Source organism: Ambystoma mexicanum, chromosome 13, assembly GCF_040938575.1.
Source record: "Ambystoma mexicanum isolate Mex_15411 chromosome 13, UKY_AmexF1_1, whole genome shotgun sequence".
In the NCBI taxonomy this organism is placed as follows: Eukaryota; Metazoa; Chordata; class Amphibia; order Caudata; family Ambystomatidae; genus Ambystoma; species Ambystoma mexicanum.
Window position 1 is genome coordinate 593976991 of NC_090938.1, and position 18168 is coordinate 593995158.

The 18168-nt window shown below is 46.0% G+C and overlaps 1 protein-coding gene across 1 annotated transcript in view; it reads right to left on the minus strand.

Moving 5' to 3' along the window:
• Positions 1 to 18168, minus strand: part of CNTNAP1 (contactin associated protein 1) — a 419356-nt gene that overhangs the window by 255286 nt on the left and 145902 nt on the right. Inside the window, exons 3-4 of the mRNA XM_069634419.1 lie at positions 11659 to 11855; positions 4853 to 5000 (exon numbers count right to left, since the gene is read on the minus strand). Of these exons, the coding sequence (XP_069490520.1) occupies positions 4853 to 5000; positions 11659 to 11855 (345 nt within the window). The remainder of the gene's footprint in view (positions 1 to 4852; positions 5001 to 11658; positions 11856 to 18168) is intronic.

An 18168-nucleotide genomic window follows, 5' to 3' on the forward strand; every position in this document is an offset into this window, starting at 1 on the left:
TTCTTTCTGTTAATTGTGCAGTTTGTTTTTGTTAATTGTGGCAATCTTTGTTTTGATTTATGAATGTGATATGCACACAATATGATATGATGTTCAGTTATTACAAGTCACTAACTAACAATGTCCCTGGAGAGTTCAAAGTGCCTCTACAAACTGAAGTAATCCTTGCCAGATTATGACGATAATAAACTTGGTGTATTATATGTAAACTTTAGTATTAGTTGGATATGGAGCACCTGCATTGAGGTGTTTTCACTGACATCTGTTTTATTGTACATTGTGGAAACGATTAACATTTTTTTTTGGTAAATGGACAATTGTGTACTTATGCTTCGTTGGGTATTGTTGAAAATGAGAAAGCCTTCTTTACTGCGCATTGTGGAAACTGCCAACATCGGCTTCACTGAGTGTTATGGGTTCCATGTGATAATGTCGCCTGGAAAAAGTCACCAGGTAGGTGCCTTTTTTTCCAGACCCCTAAAATGCTTTCCCCGAATATTATAGGTGGGGTATCATTTTATATTATAAACTGCAATTGTAGAATATTTGGGGAAAGCGTTTTATTTTACTGGGGCTGCATTTTTTGGGAAATGTATCCCCCGCCGGCTCTTTCCCGGGTGAATTTATCAATGGACACTGTGTTATGGTGATGAGCTTATTTAAATGCCATTGTAAAAACAAGCAAAACATGGGGTGGCCAGCACTACGGAATGGAAGGATGGTCCTGGTGAACTGAGGGCGCTTTGATCCGGAGACAAATTGAGAGTGAAACACCACAGGTGGCGCAGTGCTTGAACCAATGGGCAGTTACGGGAAAAAAAGAGGTATTGTGTGAACTCGGGGAGGTCATGGTAGGAACTGAAACGAACTGTATTGTTGAATGGTAACGAAGCGAGCTTGCTTGAGGACAAGCAGCCGAGCACTGGATAGACATGCTGTACATTTCAAGTGCTTTCCCTATCACCAAATTGTCCGAGGTTTGGTGTATTTATCCTTCCACCAATCAGGGCAGCAAGATTCTCAAATACTGCATGCATATCCTAACAAGAAAAGAGGTGGAAAGGTGCTTGTTGTCTTTTTTAAGTTTAGGATCGCTAAAGTTGAGAGTCTCCTTGTTTGCAGTGTCATTGATCTTAACACTTGGACCACATTCCTCACTTCGCCAGGCTCGGATATGGTGGCCCTTGACGCTTTCAAGGTAAATCACCTGAAATGGGTGCCATTCTTTACCAAGACCTTTAGTGATACAGTGGCAAACGATCAAATACCACCGAGTTGGAAGAAATCCATTATAGTACCATTCCTTAGCAAAGGTGACAGATTTGATCCCAGCTGTTATCGCCCTATTCCTTTGATCAATTCCTGTGCAAAATTGCTGGGAAGGGCTGTACATAGTCCCATAATTGAGTGGGCACAAAATAACAAAATCTTGCCCGAGAAACAATATGGATTCCAGCGGGAGTGGGCACGGCCGAGCAGGTCCTAAACCTCAGGCTGATACTGGATAAATATGTGCGGGCATGGTTGTCCGTCTACCTGGGGTTTATTAACCTGAGCCAGGCTTTTGACAGTGTAAGGTGGGCTAACCTGGTGGGGGGGGGGCTATTGCGTACTCCTGGTCTATCTACACCCTTAGTACATCTATTGGTCTCTTCAGTTGTGAGATTGGATAGTCGGGGAAAGTCACTTCCTCCTTTACTGTCCTCCGTGGCGTTAGGCAAGGGTGTGTGCTAGCACCACTTTTATTGAATCTTTATGTCAGCACTCTTGCATCCGAGCTAAATGAAATCACAAACGATGCACCAAACATTGCGTGGAGACATGTATGCGTTCTTTCTTATGCGGATGATGTTGCTTTACAGGCCCGCACTCTGTTGGCCCTCCAGAAGCTCACGACAGGCTATGTCCACTACATTTACCAGAGAGATGTGATTCTAAATGTTAAAAAATCAAAACATATGCGTGTAGGCAAACACTGTCGTAATTTACTGGGTATTGTCACATCCGACCACAAACTAGAATGGTTATCCCAATGTAATTATTTGGGTATAACATTCAATAGTGGAGAGAATTTGAGAGATCAAAGTATTAACACTAAGGGGCTCATTACACGGATGGCGTTAGGGATTTACAGGTACCGGTAAAATACCGGTACCGGTAAATCCCTACCGCCTTACTACGAGGTCCCTTTGCGGGTTGGGGGATTTAACGCCTGCTTTTTGCAGGCGTTAAAATCCAACCCGCTAAGGGACCTGGGAGCTAATTACGGTACCGCAAAATTGCGGTGCCGTAATTAGCGCCTTCCCCATTCCCATAGAGCCCTATGGGGCGGAAATGGGAATGGGGAAGGGCAATGGCGGAAGGGGGATTTACAGCCCCTCCAACCTTGGAATGGGGCAGTAAATCCCCTTTCCGCCAAGGCGGTGCCGGTATTTTACCGGCATGAGCCATGGCGCTAATAGCGCCATGGCTCACCGCCTACCATGTAATGAGGCCCCTACCTAAAATTTGCACATGACAATGGAGCAATCAGAGTGCAAAATCAACAAACATGACCATTTTGCAAAACAACTCAATGTGTTGTATTCATTCTAATCATTTGATAGTTTTTAGTAACGTGTTGGAGGAGTCACGAAGAATATCTCACGCGTTTCTCGACTGCAATCTTTTATTATAGTGGCATACATATCCGACTGAAAACATGTGTTGCATAGTAAAAATTGTGTGACAAATATGGAATCAAAAACAGTAATAAATAATAATACTATAAATCATCAGATAGTATGAATAACATAAATGACAAAGACAGGTAAAAGAACAGGTTTTAACCATAGACAAAGTTCTAAGAAACTGAACATGCATACTGTAAATTGCTCACTCTTAGTTGTGAGTTGCTTACAGGAGCAATTACAAACCTTGGAAGAGATATGGGCAATGTAACCATCGGCATTGCATTAACAATCTATCTATCAGGCTAGGCTTGTAGCAGTTTGTGTGTATGGGGCTGAGGTGTGGGGTTTCTCTCAAATAAAAGATATTCAACTAAAGGAAAATAAATTCTTACGATAACTCCTAGGAGTTGTCAAAAGCGCACCAATTTATATGATTCATCAAGAATTAGGATTGGATTAAATAAGTGATACAATTAATCTTAAACATTTGACATTTTAGATCAGATTTTGGTCACAAGCCAACCCACACTTGACCCACGAAATGATTAAAGAGTTGCTAGCCTCTGATATATGCATGGCAATTCCCTGGCTGACTGAGCTAAAGAAAGAGTTTGGCTAACTAAGCCTTGGGAATTTTTTCAGCTGATCTGATACTATTTCAAGGAAGGATTTACTACTGGTACATGGGAGGTTCATGGACCTAAGCAGGTCCAATTGTTACTGTGTAGAAATCTTGAATTTCTCTGTCCGCCAGTATTCTGCAGATGGGTCTAATGCCTCAAATGCTGACTATTTGGGGTGGTTTTTGATTTCATGTAAAAGGGGTCTTATATTTTACTTGAAGGCTAGTTGTTTACCAGTACTGTCTGTGTTGAGTTCTCGGCTCTGGACAAAGATGGTGTGCTTCGTGTCCATGTAATACCACATTTTTTCGGGGAATCTAGCACATGTTTTCATTCTTTTGGCCACTATCGCTTACACTTAGACTCAATTCTTAATCCGGCTATTAAAAAGATCTAATTGCCGAACAATCAAAGAAGCTATACATATTTTTGTTTAGTCCCGAAGAAAGATGTTGCCTTTGTTGTGTATTTGTTCATAGAAGGAGTCCTATCACTGATTGAAGCATGCATGCAAAAGGAAACTGTTTTGAACTTGTAGTGAAAGCTATTGTATATTTAATTTTGTACTTTGCCTTTTATGTTGGTTCTAGCCTTCGAAATAAAGATGTGTTCACTTCAACAACTGAGAATAATGAAAGAATAGAGGTATGTGTGTTTCTCTGGTATGCTATGTTGTGCCATGTTAGGTATTGTATCTGTTATTTTAGCATGTCAGTACCTTTCTTATGCATTGCTAAGGTAGTGCAAAGGACGCAGAGCAATGAGGGGAGTTTAGGAGGCAGTAGAGGAGGCAGAGATAAGAATGAAGGAAAGCAACACGATGAGATAGTGTGCTGGTTAGTAGTATAGCCTCCTCAATGCACTCAGCATGAACAGAAAGAGGGAACGGGAATTGAGGGAACACAGTATTGCTCACAGCCTCTAAATAGCTGGTGAACTGGAGCACTACGAGGATCACCTTGCAGGAGCATAAGGGTCAGTTGATAGATCTAATGCCTTATGCACACACCAAACTGTTCCCCCCACACTATACAACCAGCATGTAATGGGGCATTTTACTTTGAGTGCGTGTATCTGGATCTTAGCATACAAGGGGGCTCATTCCAAGTTTGACGGTCCGGAAAAAACAGTGGCGGTAAGCTTACCGGCACTATTGTTTCCGAACTGGCAAACTATGAGTCTGCCTGCCGGAAACGCTGTGCCGAAAGATCGGACTCTGCCAGAGACAGCGGCCACGATAAGCAAACCATCACGGAAGCGCCGGCACTGTTATTAACGGTGCCAGTGCTTCCATGTTCCCCATTCCCACAATGGGGAATTCCAATTTACCGGCGTCTGACTTTTTTTGTAATGCCCTGTTTTTACCGGCAAGTCAGGCACCGTTAAATATTTACGGGTGCAGCGGCAACCCACCGGTAATACCGGCACGGATACCGCCAGACTCGTAATGAGCCCCAATGTCTCGAAAACCAGTCTTTTTTCCAGTGTGACTGTGTTCGTGATTTGGGGTTTTAGCAGCATGCATACACAGAAACTCAACAGACAGCACACACTTACGATGGGCGCAACCAAAAAGACCCACTCGGAGCCCAATCTTCCCTCTTGGGTTCCACGCCACCGGAATGATGCGGATATACCGGGCCATGATGGGGTAGTAGAGGTCGTGGCGGACCACTCCAGAGTTGTTCACATTTCCAAAAAACGTCTAGAAGGCGAAAATGGATAAAGACAACAGGAATTAAACAACATGGCTGACTAGGGCTGCCTATTGGGAAGCAGCCTCACTGATGTACTGTAATGTAAGAAGCATTGATTGTATGTCTCTCGAGGATGATGTCTTTGAAAGATCCTTTCCTTACCCAACCTCTGCAATGACTTAGATAATAGGGGTTTTTCCCACGTGCCCAGTTAACGTCCACGCCTGATATCTCTGAAAAGATCGTGGACTGCACTAAATAAGAATACAAGCCTTGAAAGGGGCAGGGACTAACGGTACGACGTTGTTACAAAGGCAGCCATTTTTTCAATGTTTTTTTACCGAAAATGTTTCATCGGAAATACATTTGGGGTGGGGATAGGTATCTAAGGGTTTGAGGGCTAGGGAATATTAAAAATAAAGATAGCAAAGGGGACTCCGGACGTACACCCCAAATTAAAATAATAATAATAATTCAATGGGTTTTTCATTAAAAAAAGGTTCGGTGAAAAAGCCATCAAATAAATAACATTCCTTGAGAGAACATAGAACCACACTGACAGGCTCTGTGTAACACTAGCTCTTTTATCTGAAAATAAAAGTGGCAGCCTTTCTCAATAGGTCAGCAAAAATATCAAGGACGAGGTGCTGACACTGTTCAGTAGGGTTGCAATGGCTTCAAAGTACACATTCCAAGACATGTAGGTAGGACTGCAGCGATTGCAATGGGGGGAGTACTGACACTTCTCAGTAGGGTTGCAATGGCTTCAAAGTACACATTCCAACACTTGTAGGTAGGACTGCAGCGATTGCAATGGGGGGAGTACTGACACTTCTCAGTTGGGTTGCAATGGCTTCAGCGTGAGTATTCCAGCACTTGTAGATAGGACTGCAGGGATTGCAATGGGGGAGTACTGACACTTCTCAGTAGGGTTGCAATGGCTTCAAAGTACACATTCCAGCACTTGTAGGTAGGACTGCAGCGATTGCAATGGGGGGAGTACTGACACTTCTCAGTTGTGTTGCAATGGCTTCAGCGTGAGTATTCCAGCACTTGTAGATAGGACTGCAGGGATTGCAATGGGGGAGTACTGACACTTCTCAGTAGGGTTGCAATGGCTTCAGCGTAAGTATTCCAGCACTTGTAGGTAGGACTGCAGCGATTGCAATGGGGGGAGTACTGACACTTCTCAGTAGGGTTGCAATGGCTTCAGAGTGAGTATTCCAGCACTTGTAGGTAGGACTGCAGCGATTGCAATGGGGGGAGTACTGACACTTCTCAGTTGGGTTGCAATGGCTTCAGCGTGCGTATTCCAGCACTTGTAGGTAGGACTGCAGCGATTGCAATGGGGGGAGTACTGACACTTCTCAGTAGGGTTGCAATGGCTTCAGCGTGAGCATTCCAGCACTTGTAGATAGGACTGCAGGGATTGCAATGGGGGAGTACTGACACTTCTCAGTAGGGTTGCAATGGCTTCAAAGTACACATTCCAGCACTTGTAGGTAGGACTGCAGCGATTGCAATGGGGGGAGTACTGACACTTCTCAGTTGTGTTGCAATGGCTTCAGCGTGAGTATTCCAGCACTTGTAGATAGGACTGCAGGGATTGCAATGGGGGAGTACTGACACTTCTCAGTAGGGTTGCAATGGCTTCAGCGTAAGTATTCCAGCACTTGTAGGTAGGACTGCAGCGATTGCAATGGGGGGAGTACTGACACTTCTCAGTAGGGTTGCAATGGCTTCAGCGTAAGTATTCCAGCACTTGTAGGTAGGACTGCAGCGATTGCAATGGGGGGAGTAATGACACTTCTCAGTAGGGTTGCAATGGCTTCAGCGTGAGTATTCCAGCACATGTAGGTAGGACTGCAGCGATTGCAATGGGGGGAGTACTGACACTTCTCAGTTGGGTTGCAATGGCTTCAACGTGCGTATTCCAGCACTTGTAGGTAGGACTGCAGCGATTGCAATGGGGGGAGTACTGACACTTCCCAATAGGGTTGCAATGGCTTCAACGTGCGTATTCCAGCACTTGTAGGTAGGACTGCAGCGATTGCAATGGGGGGAGTACTGGTACTTCTCAGTAGGGTTGCAATGGCTTCAACGTGCGTATTCCAGCACTTGTAGGTAGGACTGCAGCGATTGCAATGGGGGGAGTACTGACACTTCTCAGTAGGGTTGCAATGGCTTCAGTGTGCGTATTCCAGCACTTGTAGGTAGGACTGCAGCGATTGCAATGGGGGGAGTGCTGACACTTCTCAGTAGGGTTGCAATGGCTTCAGCGTGCGTATTTCAGCACTTGTAGGTAGGACTGCAGCGATTGCATTGGGGGGAGTACTGACACTTCTCAGTAGGGTTGCAATGGCTTCAGCGTGAGTATTCCAGCACTTGTGGGTAGGACTGCAGCGATTGCAATGGGGGGAGTACTGACACTTCTCAGTTGGGTTGCAATGGCTTCAGCGTGAGTATTCCAGCACTTGTGGGTAGGACTGCAGCGATTGCAATGGGGGGAGTACTGACACTTCTCAGTAGGGTTGCAATGGCTTCAGCGTGAGTATTCCAGCACTTGTGGGTAGGACTGCAGCGATTGCAATGGGGGGAGTACTGACACTTCTCAGTAGGGTTGCAATGGCTTCAGCGTGAGTATTCTAGCACTTGTAGGTAGGACTGCAGCGATTGCAATGGGGGGAGTACTGACACTTCTCAGTAGGGTTGCAATGGCTTCAGCGTGAGTATTCCAGCACTTGTATGTAGGACTGCAGTGATTCCAGCACTTGTGGGTAGGACTGCAGCGATTGCAATGGGGGGAGTACTGACACGTCTCAGTAGGGTTGCAATGGCTTCAGCGTGAGTATTCCAGCACTTGTAGGTAGGACTGCAGCGATTGCAATGGGGGAGTACTGACACTTTGGGGAGTACGGACACTTCTCAGTAGGGTTGCAATGGCTTCATCGTGAGTATTCTAGCACTTGTAGGTAGGACTGCAGCGATTGCAATGGGGGGAGTACTGACACTTCTCAGTAGGGTTGCAATGGCTTCAGAGTGAGTATTCCAGCACTTGTAGGTAGGACTGCAGCGATTGCAATGGGGGGAGTACTGACACTTCTCAGTTGGGTTGCAATGGCTTCAGCGTGCGTATTCCAGCACTTGTAGGTAGGACTGCAGCGATTGCAATGGGGGGAGTACTGACACTTCTCAGTAGGGTTGCAATGGCTTCAGCGTGAGCATTCCAGCACTTGTAGGTAGGACTGCAGCAATTTCAATGGGGGGGAGTACTGACACTTCTCAGTAGGGTTGCAATGGCTTCAGCGTGAGTATTCCAGCACTTATAGGTAGGACTGCAGCGATTGCAATGGGGGGAGTACTGACACTTCTCAGTTGGGTTGCAATGGCTTCAGAGTGAGTATTCCAGCACTTGTGGGTAGGACTGCAGCGATTGCAATGGGGGGAGTACTGACTTCTCAGTAGGGTTGCAATGGCTTCAGAGTGAGTATTCCAGCACTTGTAGGTAGGACTGCAGCGATTGCAATGGGGGAGTACTGACACTTCTCAGTAGGGTTGCAATGGCTTCAACGTGCGTATTCCAGCACATGTAGATAGGACTGCAGTGATTGCAATGGGGGGAGTACGGACACTTCTCAGTAGGGTTGCAATGGCTTCAGCGTGAGTATTCCAGCACTTGTAGGTAGGACTGCAGCGATTGCAATGGGGGGAGTACTGACACTTCTCAGTAGGGTTGCAATAGATTTAACCAGCGAATAGTAGGAGATGTCCATAGGAACCAGGCACCCGTGATAATAAGGGCATGCTCTTCTGTCTTGCTATTTGAATCCCTGAACAGTAATAGGTCAGAGGGAAACGCCACCTCCACAACTGCCTCTATACCCCTGTGAAACAGAGGCATAGACAGGGTCCGGCCTGAGCGGGCAAGGCCCACCCACAATCTGTAAATGCCCACTCAGCAGCACTGTGTGGCCATTTACAGATGTTAATGTCACTGCAGTGGGCCCAACTACATTAGATTCAGGCCCCACTTGTTAGACAATCCTGGCTACGCCACTGCTGTGAAGGTAGCATTTGGCTATCCTGGGTACACTAAGGTTCGCCTTCATCAAAGGATGATGCCAGGAGTGTTTGAACTCTGCCACCTTGAAACAACGTGGGCACACTTGTAATCTCCCTCCTGGGAACAGGAATAGCTTGCAGCGAACAGGAAGGACATACGCAGACTGCCCAACTTCCAACACAACGAGCACACTTGGGTAATCGAACCTTAAGAAATATTGTAGGGGTGAACAGGATGGGTGCACCTGGGTTGACCTAGCCCAGAGGAGTATGCCAAGATTTCACAGGATGCGAACACTTGGGTTGCCCCAGGAATGAACAGGATGTTTAGACTCCTTTGGGTTTTACTACCTGAAAGGAATACACTAGGAATAATCAGGAGGGTCAGCCTTGTATTGTCCTACCTCAGAAGGGTAGGCATGGACTGAACAGGATGAGCAGGCACCCTTGGGTGATCCTACCTCAAAGGGATAGATTAAGAATAAAAAGGACGCACACAGGATGGGGTTGGGGGGTGGGGGAGGGGTTTGCCGCAGCAGAATTCATCACAGCAGATATTTGCGACAAAATCAACCGTTCTCAAAAATCTAATTCGATGAAATCTACTGCGATGAAAAAAACTCAGCAAAATCACCTGGAACCCTCAGGATTACACTACCTTGGAGGAATAGGACAGCAGTGAACAGGATGGGCAGATTATTATTGTCCGACAGGATGGGTACATTTGGATTATCTCACCTCCGAGTATTTTCTTGGGAATAGGCAGGGAGACTGTCCTACCTTAAATAGAATGTACTAGGAACCAACAGGCATGACGGATCTATGTGTCCACCACACAGCAACAAGAAAATAGGCTGTCACACCCGGATAGCCCTCCCTCTAAGGAATAGCCACAAGCCAACAGGGTGAGCACCCGTCACTCCCATTGTCTGGTTGTGTAGCATTGTTCTAGGATTGTCCATCTGGACAAGTTTGTATCTGTAGGCCTCATATTAGTTCCGATGTTGGCGGTATTAGAACATTTGTCCTCTCCGCAACTCCTGGTATTTTTGAACAACAGAGTGTGGACACATTTGGGTTTGTCCAACCTTTAGAGCATTTTTGAAGCAAGCAGTCCGGGAAGATCCATGTGTCCCCAGAAATGTATTGTTTCAGAAGACATTGGGTACATGTGCTTCCCCGCAGCCTTGGATTATGCTAATGGTACACACAGTTGGTCGATCAAAGCTAAGTGCTACTTTGAAAATGTTTCATGTATTCATGTTCAAAAGTACAACAGTTATCATGAGAAATATAAGTAAGCAAATACACTAACCATAACTATCCCACCCCTATACCACCCCTGATCCCATTTTCCAGCACCAACCAGACGCCCATATCATCCATAATAAGGACACACAGTAGAAGAAAACAAGTAGTACAATCCTTCATGTGTATTCTCTTGTCTGGAAGAGAGTCTTTCTAACCTTGCCATATCACTGACACCTTTTCCATATGTGGCTTCATAGAATATCTAGCTAATTATTCTCCAAGCTGACAGTTCAACTTCAGATACATCTTCCAATGGACAAATGAGGAACTATCCGAGGCCATCCACACTATGGGCAACCACTGCTCAGCAAGTACCAGTGCCAACTGCATGAAGCACCACCCTCCTTATTACCCTTTGATAGGAGCCATGCACTACTTACCGGAGAACTGAGATAGGACCGACCTGGGAACTACGTCTGCTACTAAAGCTGGATAACTGTTGGGTACCCAACTAAACAGGCACATTGCATAGCCGCTTCCCTCCCGGCAGGATTGCTCAAATACATGGCCTCTGACCAGCAAAATCTAAAACACAAGGCGACGAACCTCTACAATGAGCCCAAAGCCCACTGCCCAATCGAGAAACTCATTACCCAGGAGTACCCTGGCATATGCAAATACGTTCCCTTGTGGATTAACTGCCTGAGCCCGGAGGGGCGAGCCACGTGGAAGTCATGCCACCCATTGCTCATGAATAAAGAGGGACACAGCCAGGCGTGGTACTCTGCCCACTCCACGCTTATACCAGTGCATTCCTCCAAAAATGCAAAGGTGATTTATGAAGTTTTCCTACCTTAGAAATTTAGCACATTAACCGTAGTCATGATTGCTGAAAGCTAAAAAAGTTAATGGTGTCATCCAAACATTGAATTAATTAGTGAATACAATGTTTGGATGCAAACACCATAGGGGCATCATATTTGTGGTTTGGGCAGAAACTGGAACGCATGAAATTTCAGGGGCACCAAATTAATTGCTGATTGACCCTCTCCTCTAAGGTGCAAGCACCCCACCGTAAAGGGAAAAAAACAATTTTAGTCTGATCGTGAAACCCATCTGTCTTACTACGGCTGTTGCAGAGGACTCTTAAGCAGGAACATTGAAGATCCAAGACATTTCACAAGGTGGAAGCGACCTTCACTTGCACGAGCCCAGTGGACCAATGACAGAAGAGCCCCTACACTAAACCTCACAGGTCCCTTAGCACCCAGACCTGGTGGGAACATTATCAGAGACCTGTCTATCCACACACACACAGTTTGCAAACAAGTGGTTCCTTGGGCCAATGCATACCCAGTTGCTTCCTTGCTGAAAATATGGCTTCCATCCTGATATCCGGTCCCCGTAGAGCAGAATGTATCTGGTGACCCAGTCGTAGTAGGTGTTGAACGTCCCCTGTGTTGCAATCGCCCTGATCTTGCATCTCTGTTTCAGGTCAATCTGAAGCCAAGGTTGCTTATCTCCAGGCGCTGGCGACCAACCGCTGGTGCCTGTGGGAGCAAGACAGAGGTGAGCGTGCAACTTTCTCCATTCATTCTTCCTTTTGAGTGACAATTGCAGCAACTACCACCACCACTACAACTAAACCCCCGCAGAAATTAGGAGCAGGATTTCCTACTTTTTATCACAAGGCTATGAAAATATGAAAGGCCGGAGAGTGATTGTGTCTGCTCTGTTAAGTGCTACTCAGTTGTGATGGTCTGAGCCAACTATGTGTCATGCTTGTGTAGCATGTAACTGACAACAGAATCTGTGATCTGAGACTCTCCATACTTTTTGGACTGCGACTTCCATCATCCCTCAACACTGGCTTTCCCTGCAATGACTGATGGGAGTAGTAGTCCAACACATCTGAAGAGCCAAAGATAACAGGCCGTAACCATAGCCCACTGTTGTTTCAAAGGCTGCATATGACCCCAAAACACCTAACATCCTGATCAGCTGGGGCAAATCTGGGTTTATCCCCACATGGGCCACATTACTAAAGACTATACTGCTGTCAGGACACCTTTTCTCCTATCTCCAAGTCTCCAATTTAATAACCTGTAGAAGATGCTGCTGGTCTCAACATTCCACCTCCACAGAGATGGAAAAGCTGTGATCAGATGTGGCCCTCATACACTGGCTTGATGTGGCCCAAACGTGAACAGAACCAAGTATAATCCTGTTTACAGAGGAGGGGACTACTGGCTGCCTGTACTCCTTAGAATCAGGCTAATACTCCAGATAAAGACCTACAGCTTCAAGGATGCACCACTGTGTGCTCTCTGCTTCCATCCAGACTGCTCCACAGATATCACTGATTCAGTGCATCAACCCCATGCCATAGGTAGCTGTGACTGATCCTCCGAGTGATTGTCAAGGGAAGTGCATCTTTCATTCATGTGGATTACTAGCTACCCAGAGAGCAAGAACCACAACACAGATTGCCATAAAACAAAATTATCATATCATTTGAATTACCTATTCATAGTCTCGACACAAATTAGAATAATTTTTTTGACTCCATGTAACATGCAGGACTTCTAACTTCCAACGACCATGTGATATATTACCACAGTTTAGAGGTCTTATTCGGATCCCTGGGTATAATATGTGTGATCTCATGTAAAGGTGTGGGGTACTCTTCCAAGGACCTTGTAAACAAAATGCAAAGTCAGCTGATAAATTACTCGTATTTTTCGGTTCTTTATGAAATTTGAAGAAAACAAACAGAAAGTTTAAATCACAAACTGGATTCATGAAATAATTCCAATCACAAAGAAAATTGGTGTGGGAGCTGCATTACAAACATAGAAAAATAAAACGAAATACGCGAAAAACAAACAGTATGGCTATCATATTAAGATATCCTGTCTATGGACCATTGCACCTAAGTGTGACACAAAAAAGACTGTGTAACATCTGCAGACGTGCAGCACGCGGCGCTTCAGGGCAGCGATCTGGGATCTAGAGACCGCAGAGAAGATGGAGTTGGAGACCCGTGAGGTATGTAAGGGATGCGGGAAATCTGGCTGGAGAGAGGCGCGGGGAAGAGGGCTGCTGGGCCACAGCGGGACAGGGGGTGAGGGGATCCTCCCAACTGGACATGGGTAAGGAGGGAAGTGAAAGAGCGAACTTGAGAGAGGTGGACTTTAGCGGGTGACCTCCGGCAATGTTGCTCCTTAACGCAGGACATTTGGATATAGATGCAAATACTATTCAATGAAGTCCTGTGAAAACCTATGTGATGCAATTGTAAGGTGTTTTATACAGCACACATTCTGCCATTTTGCCGGCATCTTGTCGGATTGTGTTAGTGGGAGGATTGAGAGAGGCAGGAGTGAACACTGAAGTCTTGATGGGTATAGGCCAGAAGCACCCATTTCCTATGCACTGCAATATTTCTAAGTGGATCCTGCTGGTGACACTTGTGGTCTCGGAACATCTACAGGGTACCCACAGATGACCATGCCAGCATACCAGGAAAGTGGGAGGTTTGAAAGATGTTTGGCATATATCTGGAAAGAGGTAGAAGTGTTGTGGAGTTAGGTAGAGAGGGAACTACACTGCTCAGCTGGAGTTAATGAGGTGTTAGGGGTATGCAGGCCGGTGTTCCGCTGCGGTGTGTAACAGGTACTGTGCATGCAGTGCAAGGTGAGGAAAAAGAAAAGGGTAATAGGTTAGTGAGGAGAAGGAACCTGTGCTGAGGCGATTAATCAGGGCACGGAGTCCGGGAAGTCCTTGGTTTTGTTACTATGATCATAGTAGGGGTGGGTGACAGTTCAGGCATGTTGCATGTTTTCTTGGACATGCCTAGGCAAAGGCTTGTGGAGAGGTATTAATGCCCTATGTCTGCGGTGGTGTGGAAGTCCCGATCCAATACCATTTGACCAACAGTGCAGGCATGACAGTGATGTTGTGGTATAAGTGAGGATGCCCGAAGTGGCGGGAGCCTGTGTTAGACTAAACCATTTGCAACAAGCATCCATATTGTTGTTATCCATGCAGAGGATATATTGCTATGTAAATTAACTGAGCATGAAGTTGCTGTAAATAGCTGGCACCAGCATGTGATCCACTGTCCCGGAGACTTTTTCTGGGTGGGTATTGCCCTGAATACTGCAAGAGATAACTGGAGAAGAATCCATCCAGGATCACTATGGTGAAATAGGTCCAAGATCACTAGAGGGAAATCCAATCAAGATCACTTGGAATCCCTGCACATAATGAATGACTATGGCGACCACAGCAATACCTTAACAAGGTGATTTACAGTCGTAGTGAACAGTGAGCAGTTGATGAAGGTGGTTGAGAGGGGAAATACAGGTTTTGAAAGTACACCGAAAGGGCAGGAGGTAATGGCAGTCAGCAGCAGTCTTCTGGCCATCTAGACTGCCTGAGGACCCAGGATCAGGACATGTGTGGTGGTGGAGCCCGGCAATCTTTATAACACTTTTGCAGCGCATAGCACCGGGGTGAATGGACAAGCTGTAAGGGCAGTCACTGGCAGTCCTCGGGCCATCTATACTGCCTGAGGACCCAGGATCAGGACCTGTGTGGTGGTGGAGCCCGGCAATCTTTAAAATGCCTTTGCGGCGCTTAGCGCTGGTGCAGAAGGGCAGGCGGTAAGGGAGGTCACCAGCAGACCCCGGCGAGCCCTCTGTGAGTCAACAGTGAAGACATTTTGATAACATTGATTCTCGGTGGAACCAGGGTTTTCACCACACGTTGGTAAATCGGTCACTGGGATCCTAGGTACAATGTGCTTTGATCCAACATTCAGCAGTGCCCTGGAAAGCACATAGGAGTGATTGGAGGTGTGCAAGGAGCCTGAGCCTCCTTTGCGACCAAACCTCAATTTATTCACCAGTTTCAATTACCCTAATCAACCACAGTGAGGAAGTGAATGTGGGTGCCGTTTGTTCTTGTGTTGCATTCCACACATAATTTTGGTGCGGATTTGTGTACTATCTGGTGGGTACCGGACATTTTGAGCTTGGCGCATTGGTGGCAACTTTGAGGCTCTAAGAGTGTTTATGGAACTACTGGCTTATTTCTACTATTTGAGGCAGTGACTGCCTTTGAGTTGCCTTGAACCAAGCGCTTGTGCATTGGGTATTGTTCAACGCCCTGATGCCTCAGGGTTTGGCGTGCCATACAAATGTTAAATAAATAAATACAATTATTTGAGGCAGCGACTGCAGGCTGTTCTGCCTTTAAACAGCCTCGAATTAAGTACCTCTGTTTTCGATATTGTTTGACTATTTATTATTATTTGAGCTGCCTTGGATGACGGGTCCCTATTTTTGGCCATATGCTTGCGCATTTAAGTTTCTAACACATTTTTGACCGGTGTTATTGAGAAGTCTTGAACTATGTTCTATGCAATTAAGTCTGATTGTTGGCTGCCATTTTGCGATCTTTTCAATCCTGCAGTTTTCACAGCTAATCTGTTTGCTGGGTATACATATCGATTAATAGGCTCTTCTTGGGTGGGCAAAAGTGAGAAATGCTTCCCGGCCGACTGCATAACCATCACCCATAATAGTTCGAACAAGGTCCTTGACACACTGTGTAAGGGTTTGCACAGTCCAAGGGTCCACTCTAACATCCATTTTCTCCCTTTTGGCTTTTTCTACAGGCCTATATAAGACAAAGGGAAAGGTTAATGATTGGTTAGGTTCTTCTAGACCCTTGCTTGACCAATATTCCATATTCCAGAGGGCGGAGGAAAAGCATTTTCAGTGTCCCTATTACAAACAGGTTTGAGTGTCTGCAGGGCATGGAAGACATTGACTGACCATAGGCCCCCTCGGGAAGTAGTTGTTCAACTGGTAGATCCAACTGTGGAAAACAAGGGGAAAATAGACCGCCCTGTGGAGGTAGCGGTGCCAACTGGGGCCTTGAAGATACACAATTCTATGGGTAGTGGTGCTGAACCCCTTTAAGAGGGAAAGAATGTAGGATTTGGAGTAAAGAACGTAGTCTGGAACATAACAGGCTTAAATAGTAAAAAACAGGCTGATTCCTGGGAGGAATTGGTAAATGATTACCAAGTCACCATGTTCCAGTAGACTTGGGCACCACACACCTGTTAATTTACAAGGGTTTTGGCTTTTCTTTGCACTAGCGGTTAGGTATAGCACAAAGGATCGTGCTTCTGGGGGTTTAGTCACTTACATTCCCACTGTTCTGGGCTGGGGTGCACAACAAGATGACCGGTTGAATGGAAACGTCCCTTCCGTGTTAGTCAAAATCTTGGGTGCAAATTCACTCGGGTTGATCGGGGACGATAAGCCTCTTAAATTCATTAAAATATTTCATGATAGAAGACCACCCTTATAAAGGCCATGGGGGTCATTACGAGGTTGGAGGTAAAGCGCCATGGCTTCCTCCAAAATCGTTCCGACTCCGGTCTGGTGGATGGAGCAATTACCAGTCCATTCCAAGGTTGGCAGGACCGGTAATTCCCCATTCACCAGAGCCATTCCCCATTCCCATTTGAGCCCCCATAGGTCTCAATGGGAAGGGGGAAGGCGGCAATAATAACGGTACCGCAAATTGCGGTACCGTTATTGACCCCGGTATCCCTTTGCAGGTCCCGTCCTTAACGCCTGGTAAAGCCAGGCGTTAAGGAAGGACCCGCAAAGGGAACTCGTAGTAGGGCGGTAAGGGATTACCGGCACCGGTGCCCTTACTGGTGCCGGTAATACCTTACCGCCCACCTCGTAATGAGGCCCCATGACTTGTTTGAGATAGTTGGAGGGGGTTTCAACGCTCGTTTAGGGTCCGTGGGAAGAGTTTCTTTATGACAATGACGAGGAAATGGCCTTATCAATCCCAAATCCATGCCTAGTGGACGCTGTCACATCCAGACATGCCTTAGTACTATGGGAAATATTGATAGAGACCGGTTTTAGGGAAATCAATGGGAGAGTTCAATCTAATATTGCAGGCAGATACACCTTCGATAACGGCAGACAAAGCAGTATCATAGACTCCATCCAGATCCCCATGACGTGGTGGGGAAGTACTGTAGATTTTGAGATTCCATCAAGAGGGGAAAGCGACCATCACCCCCTCTCACTTGACTGGGTGATGGGAGGGAGGTGATCATAAGCAATGGAAGGGATGATCAGGCTGTATAATCAGTGTTTCTGCCCTACGATGTTATATGAATTGGAGGCCCTGAGTATGCAGGATTAGAAGTGGTTCAATGTGTTGGAGGGTCTTTTTTGGAGAACCATATTGAGACAGGCTCCTTCTACTCCGATGGCATATATTCGGTTGGAGATGGGCAATCTCTTGGTCCTCAGGCAATGATGTGCCGAGGGTTGTTATGCATAAAATCTCGTACATGCCCTAGTTGCCCATTGTTGGAATTGATGGCTGGGTGTGATGGGACTGAGCTCGTTACGCCCTCAATTTATACAAAGCTTAATATTGAATACTTTGCTTGTTTCGAGCGGAGCCTGGTTTTTGAGAGAGGTACCTGCTATGAAATGCTGAAAAGAATATTCAAGGGGAAGGCTAAACACTGGGACTGGATCAGAAATTACAAAAATGTCTATCACTAGAAGGGCTATAAATATGTGGGCTGTGTCGCGTAACTTTTCTTAAAACACAGCCCTATTTGACCTGGTGTCCCAGCCCGGCTATAGCTAATCCTCCAGCTGCGCATAAATCAGCTGCCTCTTATGGCCATTTTGGGTTCCTATACAAACTTGTGAATCAAAAAGTGTTGCTGCTGTATATGTGGTCTACAAGATAAATTGGAGCCGGCACGGCATGTGTTTACACAGTGTGGGAAGCTGGGTACCA